At 54.2% G+C, this 12,551-nt stretch overlaps 1 protein-coding gene across 1 annotated transcript in view; it reads right to left on the bottom strand.

The window, feature by feature from the left end:
- The window catches only part of LOC104015378 (gamma-aminobutyric acid type A receptor subunit epsilon), a 43,397-nt gene extending 32,270 nt beyond the window's left edge, over positions 1-11,127 (bottom strand). The window contains exons 1-3 of the mRNA XM_087748734.1: positions 10,990-11,127; positions 5,468-5,616; positions 5,197-5,264 (exon numbers count right to left, since the gene is read on the bottom strand). Coding sequence (XP_087604860.1) covers positions 5,197-5,264; positions 5,468-5,616; positions 10,990-11,045 — 273 coding nt within the window. The 5' untranslated portion in view covers positions 11,046-11,127. The remainder of the gene's footprint in view (positions 1-5,196; positions 5,265-5,467; positions 5,617-10,989) is intronic.
- Positions 11,128-12,551: the final 1,424 nt, after the last annotated feature.

Below are 12,551 nucleotides of genomic sequence, written 5' to 3'. Positions count from 1 at the left end.
CCTTCCTAAAGAGGGAAGGGGAGAATATTCAACATGTGTATTTGGACATGTTACCCTCTTTGAGTTCCAGTCCCCGCTCACAGGCAGAGCTAAGAAAATAATTTGCTGTAATAATGGAGGCAGGAGCTTAGCCTTAACCCCTGGAAATCACAGGCAGCCAGAACCTGGCCCCTGGTGAATGACGGAGGCCAGTTTTGCTCTTTCCATCTTTATTGTCATTAATTAATGAGATTGAGGTGGTGCACAATCCCAGCAGAAGAGCTGTCATCAGGTTTTGCTACAGAATTTGGCACACAAGGGCATCTCCTCACACATACCAAAGAGAGGAGTCTCCAACATCTAAACTAGCCCTGGCTGCACTGCCTCTGATCCCAGACACCTGAAGCAGGTAACCAAGGCAGGTCCCTGGATGAGTGGAACATCTCCATTCACTTCAGCCAGGAGGCTACAACAGTGTGTGGGCTATGTTCTCTGTGTTGAACTCCTCAGGCTTCATGCTTGGTTTTGCGCAAGAAAGGAAAAAAAGAACGTTCAGCTCTGACCTCTGGGAGGAATCTGAGAAGCTCTGTGCAGGATTTGCTCCATTCCCAAGCTCGGAACAGAAACACTTTTTGCACTCCCACCCATGCTGGCTCTCCTGAGCACTTCACGGACATCCTCGGGACCGAAAGACACTCAGCCCCAATAGTTGGCAACCGCTTTACTTCTACAACATCATTTCGTGAGAGTTAAACATCCCTAGAAGAAGGTGATCCAGAACTCTAGGTGCCCTTGACACCAGTTAAAGCTATAATCTATAGCAATAAAGCCATTACAAAACAAAACCAGGAGCAAATCCCTCCAGCAAACAACCAGCCAGTGCAAAATTTGAACCCAAAGTCTCCTCCATCGGTCCCTGCTGCTGCAGCCCTCCCTGGCACCTCTTCCCACAAACACGCTTGGACAACCAAGGCAGGTCTTTGCACCAGGCTCAGCTTAGCGATAAGCCAAGGACACCTAAACACTCTCTGTGTTAATGGGAATCTAATTGGGCCTCCAGATCCGTGACACAGCTTGGAAAGCTGTGGTGCTGTGGGTGACAACTCATTTGGCTTGAGGTGCTGCTGGCCGGCACCCAGCAGCAGCAGGCGGCTCTGGAAGGGTTTGTGGCCGAGCACATCCATTCCCTGATGGAGTAAACACAGCTTCCCACCACCCTAAGAAGCGCCAAGTGCCCCAGTCCCACACAAAGACAACAGGTTCATGGGGGTGGGGAGGAAACCCCAGTCCATGCAGCAACTGGAGCAAACAGGTGTGGGACTTGATGGTCCCACTTTTCTGCACCCTTTTCCCTTTCAGCCCATCCTCTTTCAACCAAGCCCCATCCCACTTCCTATCATTTAACCATCTCCTAGCTTTATTCCTGGTTACTGCCACATTTTGGCCGGCAGAGCACAGAGGGTCCTTTCCCCAGGGAGGATGGAATGTAAAATTTTCTCAACTACCTAAATGGGAAACAAAACTGCAATTCTGGTCTACAAAAGATACCAGGAAATCACTTTACATTTCTTCCCCCTCCAAACCTGCCCGCCTTCTGCTGACTCCTGAATGTTAATGTTATTTATGACAAGTGATTGATGAGGGGGATGCAGAATTCACACCCAGCACAGGGCATTTTCAAATCACCTATTCATTTTTAAGGACCGGAATCAGTTTTGTATCCTGACATGATTTATCATTTGGAGGTTGAGCAGCGGCTACGCAGGGCTAGCTTCCAAGCCCTGACAGAGCATCACCAGGCTGAAGGCATCAGTGAGTAGTTAACCCTTCGAGGGACGAGCAGAAGATCCCACTGGTATTTAAACTACATTGGTTAAGTTGGAGCCTTCTATTCCACCAGCATGTCAGGCTATCCTATGGCCTTCAGTTTCAGATGCACAGACCATGCTGGTCCAAGCTAATAGCCACAGTAATGCTGCTATATTTCTTAAAAGCAGAACTAGGTTTCTATCTTTTACATAGCCTGGCAGCGTGAAAGAGAAATATTTACGTAAGATGCTGTCATCGCAATGCACCTAAGAGAGATCAATGGGACATTTCCCCTCTAGTGGACCTTCCAGCCTACACGAGCCTCTCTATCTGCTGCAGAGAGAAATCTCACCATGGGCTCAGGAGAGATCTAGCTCCAAGCCAAATTCTGGTTCCCTTCCCTTGGAAATGTGCATTTCCTCAGGTTGCATATGGGAGAAGGGAAAGATCAGGCATGTGGAATAGGCCCGATAGCTGGGAGAAGGCAAAGCTTCTCAGGTTGGGAGAAGCTATATAAAAAAGGACAAAGTGGGAATGACATGTCCCCAGCAAAGACTATCTGTATCATACGTTGGACGCCAGCCTGCCAGTGGCTGGCATGACCCACAGAATGACTTAATTCATTGCATCAGCATAGAAGAGCAAACAAACACAAAACAAGTGGGTAAAGCAGCCAAGTCCAGAGGTGACACTGAGGCAGCTTTGTCACAGCCCTTTTCTCTTGCTTCAGGAGATGCTACAGAAGGATGCAGCCTCTCTCATGAGCAGGGGCAGGTATTCAGAGTACAGATGGCAGAAAGCTGCCATCCAAGGCTATGAGACCTGGGTCTAGCTGTCCTCAGTACCTTTAATATCAGCCCAGCATCTCAGGGAGAAAGGTTTTAAAGCTTAAGGGCATCACAGATTCAAGCTTAGGAAGTTACTGAAGGGGATGGGGAAGGGGAGATGTCCATAGAGAGTCTACCTGAGGAGTCATATCGAGGTGTCTTTAGATCACTTGTGACTGTTGGGAACCAGTAAGGACCCCCAGACTTGTAGCATCTGCGTACTTTGGAGAGACAGTACAGCCAGTTGTGACTGATGCCACAACTGTCTCTACACTGAGTGGTTTCCTCCCCTACCTGAGCAGCTCCTCGCCATGCCATTCCCACAAACGGCAATATGTTCCTCACATGGGAAGGCTGCAGATGAGTAGATTAGCCCTGTGGCAGCAGCTTCCCCAGCAGAGCCCTGCAGATGTAGGCAATTCCAAGTGCCAGTCTTGTCTTCACACTCCTGGCTTGCATTAAGTGTGCTGCAACCCTATGCAGTTCTGGAGCCCCACTTCATGAAGTGTAAAAGCTTCTGCAGACTCTTAGAAAGAGCTAAACGCATGGGTTGAGCTGCTCTAGGAATGGTCAGGGCTGTCTTCAGCAGCCCTCTCCCACAAAATTCTCTAGTGTCTAGTAAGGGTTGAGTTCATGCAACAGTTTTTCCCCTTCAGTGGGGATGGCTGTTGTTGCTGCCTTGCATCCTGTTTTCACAAAAATACTGGAGATGCTGAATATGCCTGAAGCTCCTATACCTGCAGCCATATATGGTTGGTATTAGCCCAGTGGATCTAAAATACTGAAACATTGGGATGGACGTACGTACATTCTCACATACCCATCACCATGGCATAATCTGTGTTTCTTAGGAAACCAGACTAGCAGCAGTGCCTGGTATCTCTGTTTAGGAGAAGAGAGGAACTCTGGATGCAAGACTGAATTTTATAAGCCACTCTACTGCTACCACCTGCATGGCTACGCAGTGCTCCTGCAACAGGGAGGAGAGCAGAGCTTCCAACAGGGGTGGAAAGGGGTAAAGTAAATGGATGAGAGGGAAAGAGGAGGAATGAGGATGTGCACTGTGGTTTTGCTTGGTTTTCTTGGCATACCCTTGGGCAGTGCAAAACAGATGGGACAGTCACTTATAACATGACCCTTATTCTCTACCTCCAGGCACAGCAGTGGCCAGGGAGGCGAGTACACCCAGCCCCTGCACCCTTCCCTCTGCACTGCTGCTCTTGCGTCGCTGTGGCTTCATGGCCACACACACACATGGGTTGGAGGAGCTTTTGGTATCTGCTGGCAGCCAGGGATGACATCCACATGGCTCAGGCTGTGGTTCTCCTCCAGGAGACTGCGCCCACAGAAACAAGGAAAGGAAATTTTTTGCCTCGAGGCTGTCCCCGCTGGGCCTCCTGATGGTGCCCTCATCCTGCAAGCGAGCACCCAGCCAGGTGCCCATCTGGTGGCTCATGAGCAGGCGCTGCTTGGAGGCACATGCTCAGTAGTGGCCAGTCAGAAGGGCTGCTTCAAAATGATTTTTTCAGCGAAAGTGGTACTACAACTACAATGCCATTCCTCCATCCCCAGCAGGGTTTGTTCAGTGGAAATTTTCTACTTGGGAAACTAAAAATAACATGCCCATCCTGAGAACTTTCTTTTTTTGGTTTAAGGGGGCTGGTTTTGTTTCTGCTCTGTTTTGCATTGAGAGAGATAAGAAAAGCCAAATTGTCCTGGCTGTACCTCTCCACCCCACTGCCCAGTGAGCCAAACAAGTCTTTCAAAACCTGGCAGTAGTCAGGTTTATTTCTTGCTAGAAAAGAGGTAAAAATTACTTCACAAGGAAAATAACTCAAGTTTTCTGTAATAAATAAATAATCAACAGTTGCTCTCCAGTGTGTAGCCTGGAGGCTCTTCAGACCAAAGAGCATCTCTGTTGAGTGTTTCTGCAGCTCCTGGTACAGTGGGGCCCTGAGCAGAAACCATCACAGTCGTGGTGGCATCAATCTAATGTGCTACGTACTAAAGAAGAGTTGTCGGACCCAAGGCACCCTGCCTGCCCCTCCCCAGCACGGCAGGCCAGGCCTGGGCACCCAAGTTTCACACCATCGGACCATTGCCATGGAAACCATCTCCAGGTACCTATTTCAGTCCTCCTGGGAAGCATACTGCTCCCCCTCCCAGCCACCACTGCACTGGCTCAGCCAGGGCCGTGCAACTTGCCCCGAGCATCCTGGTGCCCGCACGCTTCCCAGGCAGGAGAGGGCAAAGCCACCAGGCAGAGGTGTCTGTCCACACATTGCCAGTGGAGACCAAAGAGCATCATCATCCTTCTCCCTGAGCTCGTGAGCATGGTAGGGCACTTGAGGACCTCGCTCCTAACCAGGGATAGCTGTCAAGCCTTTCTAGCTCCAGCTATCAGCAGTTCAAAGCACCTCTTCCCAAGAGAAGAGGAATAAATCCACCTCTTCTCACGACACCGCCACCTTCACACCATGTCTAGCCAGCATGACACAACCTGCCAGCAGCGCTGGGCCAGCTACCTCCCATGCTCTCAGTTGCAGTGATACCGCGACCCTGCAGCAATGACACCACTCACCATCTGGATGACAGACACTGGCCCGATGCTGTTCACATAGATATCCACATCGATAAACGTGGGCTTGACTGTAAAGAAAATAAAATAGGTATGGATGAGCTGGGGCTAGGATCATTTGTGAAGGGCTGGGGACCAGGGGAGCACCTAGGATCAGCGTGGCTCCATCTCACCAAAAATACCAACTACAGCAGCCACAAAAGCATGGAAAATACAAGACACAGCCAGGACAGGTCACCAGCCGTGGACACAGGGAGCTTCAGGTGACACTTACTGCCAATGTCAGGCCTCAGCTTGTTGTCATAGTTCTTCAGCAGCGAGTTGAGGATCTGCGTGGCATCAGTCTCCTGTGCCTTGGGGGTGAGGACCCAGGTTTTATTGATGCTGAGGTAATCATAGTCATATTCCTCTGTGCTCTCGCACCTGAAGTGGAGAGACAAAGGAGAGACATCGCTGTGGAATCTCTCTGGCACTTTGGGGGAGCAGGGGTACAGCTGGGTTTCAGAGATACTAGAGGATGAGGGTGCAGTGCTGCTAAAAGGTGGAACATAAGGAGCTCAGGGATCTCCTCTCAGCCACACTGCTAAGAAGGCACAGCTCACCTGGCACCTTTGCTCACTCCAGCATCCCCAGACATGCAGGGGCCTTGCTGCCAGTGGTCAGGACTAGCAGGCATGGGGTGCTCCACATCCTCCTCAGCTCCCTTTGGAGACACTGCTCATCCCCAAAGCATGGGAGCCAGTCCCTGCCCTGCCCTCCCCTGTTCCCCCCACCCCACTCCTGGCCCTCCTTTGCTGCCAGCAGCTCCTGCTCCTAGAGCTGCCTGTTAACACCAAATACCTCAGCTGCTCTGCCTGCTGCTTGCACCTGAAGTAGGCTTCCTCTGACAGTGACTAAACAGAATTTTTGAGGAGCAAGGCATTTACAATAAAAGCATTTCAGAGAAAAAGAGGTCCTAAAACTACCAAGCTGGCAACATGCATGTCTGGCTTGCCAGGAACCCAGCCATCTGCCCTGCACAGATCCTGGGAAATTAAAGCCGTATGCAAACTCCGCTGCCCTCAGGCCAAGACCTGCCACAACCCATTCCCTGTACTCACCAACCCTTCCTCCCCAGCCTTAGGCGTGAGCTCCCATTTAAAGATGCTCCATCTTCCTGATCTTCCAGTTCCAAGCCAGGCGAGGAAAGCTTGCATCCTCCTCTGGACATGATCCACAAAGCAACAGCTTCTCCCACTGCCTTTCAAATCTGCCCTCTCTAAACCTTTCACACCCCTCCCTTTTCCTAATGGAGTTTTCCTAAACCCTCTGATTAAATTAGGTCCACATGGTCAGCTGGGAAATTCTAAACACCTGCTGCTGCTCTGGGCAGCTCATTCACAAAATTGTCCCCGGAACGACACAGCCATATGCGGGAGAGGATGCGGAGCCATCCCACACCCGGCACACCCCCCTCAACGTCTGCCATGTCAGCATGTCACCTGCTCCAGCGCCAGAAAGGGCCTCGCAGCAGGAGCTGCCACTGTGTTGACACTTCCCAGCTGGCGCCTCGCAGCTCTGAGGTGCAATCAGGCGCCGCTGATACACATCCCCCTTCAGTGCCTGGGGAGGCAGAGCCTAGCAAAGGTACTTGAAGGGGGAAAAAAAGCATTAAATTGACATGTTGCAGTCAATTTATCAGACGCTTCTCTTTTAAAACCCCAGATAAAACTTGCTTTCACAATCACTTTAAAACTCTTTGCATCTCCCCAGCTTTCAGGCACTGGGATGGGTCCCCCGACAAGGGCTGCGCTGCGTGCAGCTGGCTGCCTGCCGCCACACGTTAGGTGTTGGCACATCAGCGTGTTGTTTCCTGTCCGATTGTGCTGCACTTTCTAATGATGCTTAAGGAGTCTTAAGCAACGCTGTCAGGATGCGCTTCCCTATCTGAGCAGTGGCAGCGCGGGCTCGCCTGGCTGTTGTGCTTTCGAAATGCAGCCGAGCAGACAGCTCCGCGGCATCCAGCAGCTGCAGGAGGCACGGGGGACCACTGCTGCACCCACCCAAAAGCTGGCCAGAGCCGAAATCTGGGGCTCTCCCCGCTGCTGCGGGGCACAGAGAAGGACATGTGTCTGCCCACAGCCCAGCTCAGGGCAGGAGAAAGCAATCCTAACAGCCTTCCGTTGCTGCCAGCGTTTTGGGTGATGCAGGCTGCCTCTAGCAGAGTGAGAACAGCTATACCGAAACCATATCTCAGTATTCCCTTGACCCTACTTGAAGTCAGCCCAAGACAGGTCACCTGCTGGCACTGAACTCTGCGTGTCCCACTGCCCTGCCAAAATCCAGTTCCTGCAAGCCGTAAGGCCACCGTAGAATCCAAAATGTCCCTCTGGGACCGAACAAAACCGGGCTGGTTACTCTGACCTCAGCCTTCTGGCTTCCCCCCATTTAGTGTCACTGATGAACACTCTAAGGCTTGGGGTAGTATGTCCAGGGAGTAACATCCCTATTACAGATGCAGTGACACTACCAAAAATATGCTTTTTGCTAATGCAGCTAATCCTGGACTACTAAACCATACTAAGCCATCTTAGCATAAGCAAAACAGCTTTTGCTGGAGAAAATATGCTTTTGCTGGGTGTCTGTGCACACACAGACACACACTAGCTCTTGCTGGCCAGGAGTGTGATTCCCATGCCACCCTATGCAAGCCCCTGCCTCCTCCCCAGTCTCTCGTCCCAGTGGCCCCACTTCAAATCAAGAAGGGAAGGGTCCAAGAGCTATTGCAGAAGAGAGGAATTAAGGTGACATATGCATGTCCCCCCACAGCTGCTAATGGAAATGTCACACTGCAAACCTGCAGCGATCACCAATGTGCTGTGAACACTTGCTGGCCCGGTGGCTCCTGTGCAAAGTGACTGGCTCAGTGACAGGGGACAGCCCTGTCTCCGTGCAGCCAGGAGGAAAGGCAGATCCACGTTTCCTCACCTCCGCTTGTTGAAATGTCAAAACATCTGCCTCACAGCACTCCTGCGCTCGGCCATATGGCTGGGATGCAGCCGTGAGCATGGGCAGGGGGTGGGCAGGGGGGATGACGGCAGGGCAGAGCTGGGGACAATGCGAGGAAACCCCTGGTCTGACAGACGCGGTTGGAGCTGTGGCAGCTCCCGCTGGTGCCCAGGGCAGGAGGCCTGCACGGCAGGGAGGTGTCCTTTCGGATGCGTTCACGTATATGGATGGGGTTGGACAACCCTCCTTGGGCAACCCTTGGCATTACAGCAGGACAGTGCTCTGCCTTGCCTCCCTAATTCTGTTTTACTCAAGCAGACACCTGTTTTACTGAGGTTTCCAAACACACTGATGGTCAAAGTAAAAGCCACCTGAAGAGCTGGTAGCTGGCTCCCTCCCCCCATGCCTAAGCTGTCTGACAAGGTTTCCCTTGGCAGGAGGAGGGGAAGAGCAACATGTGCCACAAGCCCTTGAAGACACTTCTGCGCCTTGCCTGGTAGGACAGCCAACGGTGCTTGACCAGGATGCATACCCGCTACTATTTGCAACCTGGGGTGTTAACGAAGTCTGAGAACAGTAAAGTTTTGTACTGACACCTGCACCCACTGGGGAGGTAACATCAGCCATCCCTCTTAGCCATCCCTAGCCCTGAGGCAGGAACGTCCCGGAGCGGATGCAGATACCAGTGCTGTGATTGTCCAGCCCCTCTGCAAACACAGCTCAAAGCCTCCCCTGCTCCTGAGGAACAGACAGCAACAAAATGCAAGAACAACATTTCCCTTGGTTGAAAAGCACTGTGGTCAATCCTAATAATAGGACACATGATAATGTGTCCTTCTAGCCACCCACCCCAATGCCTCCAAGGGTTGTAAGCACAAGGATGTTCAGGCAAATTATATTAGAAGCAGGCAGAGGTTTTAAGGACAGGGGGCTCACTAAACTGTACCCTACCCGTTTCACATGTCTTTGTACCTCTCTTTTCACAGCACACTCCATGAAGGCCCAATGGTCACGTCTGCCCAGTTTCAACCATTTGTCAAGCCCAGCTTTCTGGTAGTATGATGCTGTGCAGGGATCCTGCCTTCAGGGCTCAGAGTTGGGTGCCTTGGTCCCAGCCAAGGCAGTGCCCTGGGAAACACTGGTGAATTAGGTTTGGGGGGGGCGACACACCGTGTGGGGAGTGCTGAGTCACCCGGCACAAAGCATCCAGCCCGCTCCAGCGCCAGGGGACAGGTCTTGCAGCTTGTGCCGGGAGAGGGGCCCGCACACACGCAGCACCTGAACTGGGCTCCTCACCCCAGCACCCACCATCAAGTGTAGGGCAGGTGAGATTCACCCTCCACAAGCTGCAGCCAGGAAAAATGCAGTGAATGCAGAGTAAGACCCTGATATAACTTGCTCCTTTTCTCCTTCTCCCACAGGCTTCCTCTTCTGCTCCATCACCCCCCCAACATGCACAGACACTGCTCCTGGCAAAGCAGGGCTCAGGGAAGAGGTAGACATGAGGGACTGGGCAGAAGGGAAGCCAGGCCAGCTATGGGGCAATTCTTGGGGCATGTGAACACATGACTTAACTGCTCCTCCATGTGATCTTGCAGCTTACCGCTCACCCTCTCAAAATGCAGTGCTCGTGGCAGTGTGCTGCAGGGACGGTAGGGCACAGGAACCGGGACCACCACAGACCCCCCCTCTGGGCCCTCAAATGCCCCCCAGCACCAGCACGCTGGCGAGAGGCTGGGCGTCAGGGCACGAGCTGTGGGGCAGCTCTCGCTGCCTCAACCCAGGGAAGGCCAAGCCCCAGAGGACCACGGCAGGGACAGACCTTCTGCCCGCACCCGAGGTCGGGAAGCCTTGGCAGAGCAGACCATTAGTAGCAGGATTCATGCTCCCTGTCCCTGACTGCATTTGTAATGGGATTTGATCGGCTTTAAGGCGGCTTATTCTGCCAATTAGCTTCAGCCAGTAAAATCCCTCTTCCCCCGAGCCCTGGGGGCAACAATCTGCTGACAACATGTTCTTTCCCCAATCTAGCCATTAAACTCACCAGCAGGGCTAGGAATTGTAAAAAAAAAAAAAGGAAAAAGAAACTTGAAAACCCCTTGTGCGTGGGGCCTTTCATCGCTGTTTACAGAAACGCTCTATGAACCGGGGCCCTGGGAGGGAACCGTAACCTGCCAGCCCCGCGCCTCCGCTCGCCTCCTCGCCCAGCGCGCCGGTGGCATCGGGCTCCCGGCCGGCACCCAGAGCTGGGTCCTGGGGCCAACCTGTAGAGCAAGGCAGGAGCCCGCGCTGCCCTCCTCCTGCCAGGCTGCAAGCCCTGCAGGGGCTTTCGGGGTGCCAGGGGATGGAGTGCAGGCAAGGGGACGCAAGCTCCTTCCCACCCAGCCCGACTCCCCGTGGGAATGCCCTGGTGATGGATGGAGCCCCCAGGAGGTGCCGAGCTCCCTCTGGTCGTGCTCTGGGCACCCCCAGAAGGGGCTCAGCCCCCGGCAGGATTCAGCCAGCGAGGTGATGGCGGGGTGGAAAACGGGATGTCCTCTTGATTCCCGGCATGCGAGGAAGGGACCCGGGGTGCAAAGGCCATGCAGGGACTAGGTGCTGCCGCCACCAGACCTGATCCTGCCTCGGGGCCGGCTGGAAGGAACCGCTGGGGGCACAGAGGTGCCCAAACCCCCGCTGCAGCCGGGGTGGGGGGGTGTGGGGAGAGACGCTGCGACTCCAGCCCCCTCCCCTCCCATTGCTCCGACGGGTAAACTGAGGCGGGAAGGGGGCGTCCCGGTCGGCGCTGGGGGGGGGGGGGGGGCTCACCTGGCGCGCAGGGCCGGCCCGGGGGCCAGGCAGAGCAGCAGCACCGTCCCGGGCATCTCGGCGAGGCGAGGACCGGCCCCGGGGGGGCGGCGGCGGCGGTGCGCCCGCCCCGGCGGGGCTCAGCGCGGGGCCGGGGCGGGGGCGGCGGCGGGGCTCCCCCGCTGCCCGCTGCGCCGCGCTCCAGCCCCGCCGCCGCCCGCCCGGCTCCGCGCTCCGCGCCCCGCTCCGCGCCGCCGGGGAGGAAGGGGAAAGTTGGGCATCTCTTCTCCGACTCCGCGGCGGGGAGGGGCTCGGCGCAGCGTCCTGCCTCCCCGCGCAGGGGCTGGCTCCCCCCGCGCCCCCCGAGGGCTGGGCGCCAGCGGCGGGGGGCGCACGGCGGAGGCGAACCCGCGCAGCTGCCGCCGCCGCGCTGCCGGCGAGCGAGCACCGTCAGCTGGTGCACGGATCTCTCGCTCCCCCTTTGCGTAACGAGGCGCTTGATGCCTCTTAATAGTAGCTTTTTAAAAATGCACAACGGCTGGGGCTTTTTTCTAAAAAAAAAAAAGAGGAGTGGGTAATTATTATTAAGATATGCAAGGCGTCAGTCCCCGCTGGGCTGAGCTGCAAGGGAGACGCAGCCGGGAGAGGGTCCTTTCCCACCTGTTGGGGCTGCTGTCCCGCAAAAAAAGCTGGGAGGGTGCGTGGGCAGGAGCTGCGGGACAGCCGGGGGTCACGGGTGGGCTGTGGGTTTTCAGCCTGTCACTCTCTGCTCTTGCGGTTTGCCAAGCTGCACTTGGGCATTTCTTTCCACTGCTGGCATCCAACTTGTAAACAGGAATAACAGATTTCTTCTTGGTGAGTTTTGGGTCAGAGTTGCTCGGAACCAACTTTGTTACAGCTACATGAGGTACCAATAATTGTCCTTCGTCATCTGGTTACAGCCAAAAGTTGCGAGAGCCTGTCCCCAGCGGGGCCTGGTCCTGCATCTCCCAGAGGGTCTGATAACACTGGTGACAAATGAGGATTTGGTACCACCGCTCTGGACTGGAGTGGGAGCGCAGACAACTGACTCTCTCACTCCTGGCCCTGTCACAGCCTTCCCCACACAAGCATGGGCAAATCACTTCTCTGCTCTCCATCTGCGGCATGCTGGTAACCACTGTCTCATTTGCTCACCTCAGCAGGATAGGGAGATACCTGTTCCCTAGGCTCATTCAGTGCTTAATAGCCAGGACCAGTCTCAATGGAGACTAGGAGTGCTACAGGAGTACAAGCAGTAAATAACAGCAGCACACCTGGGTGATTTTTCAAGGCTCTTCCAGCACAGGCTCTCCCTTGCTGATTCTTGCAATGATCACCTTAAGCCCTCAAGCATGAGCTCTGAGCAGCCTCAAAGCCATAGGAGCCAGCTGCAGGCAACGCAGCTCCGAGATGGCATTTCCCTGTAACGAAGCAGCTGCAGATTTTGTTTCCTTTACTGCATGCAAAGAAGCCAGCTCTAGGATGGCAGAGTTTACAGGAAGCCCATGTCAAAAGAGTGAATGAATATCAAAGCAGCAGTGAAGGTGAAAAGAGCCCTTTAA

This window comes from Nipponia nippon, unplaced genomic scaffold (assembly GCF_047370975.1).
Source record: "Nipponia nippon isolate SJK-2023a ecotype South Korea unplaced genomic scaffold, ASM4737097v1 scaffold_12, whole genome shotgun sequence".
NCBI lineage: Eukaryota > Metazoa > Chordata > Aves > Pelecaniformes > Threskiornithidae > Nipponia > Nipponia nippon.
Note: the sequence above shows the minus strand (reverse complement) of the source record. Positions and strands in the feature narration are given on the sequence as shown.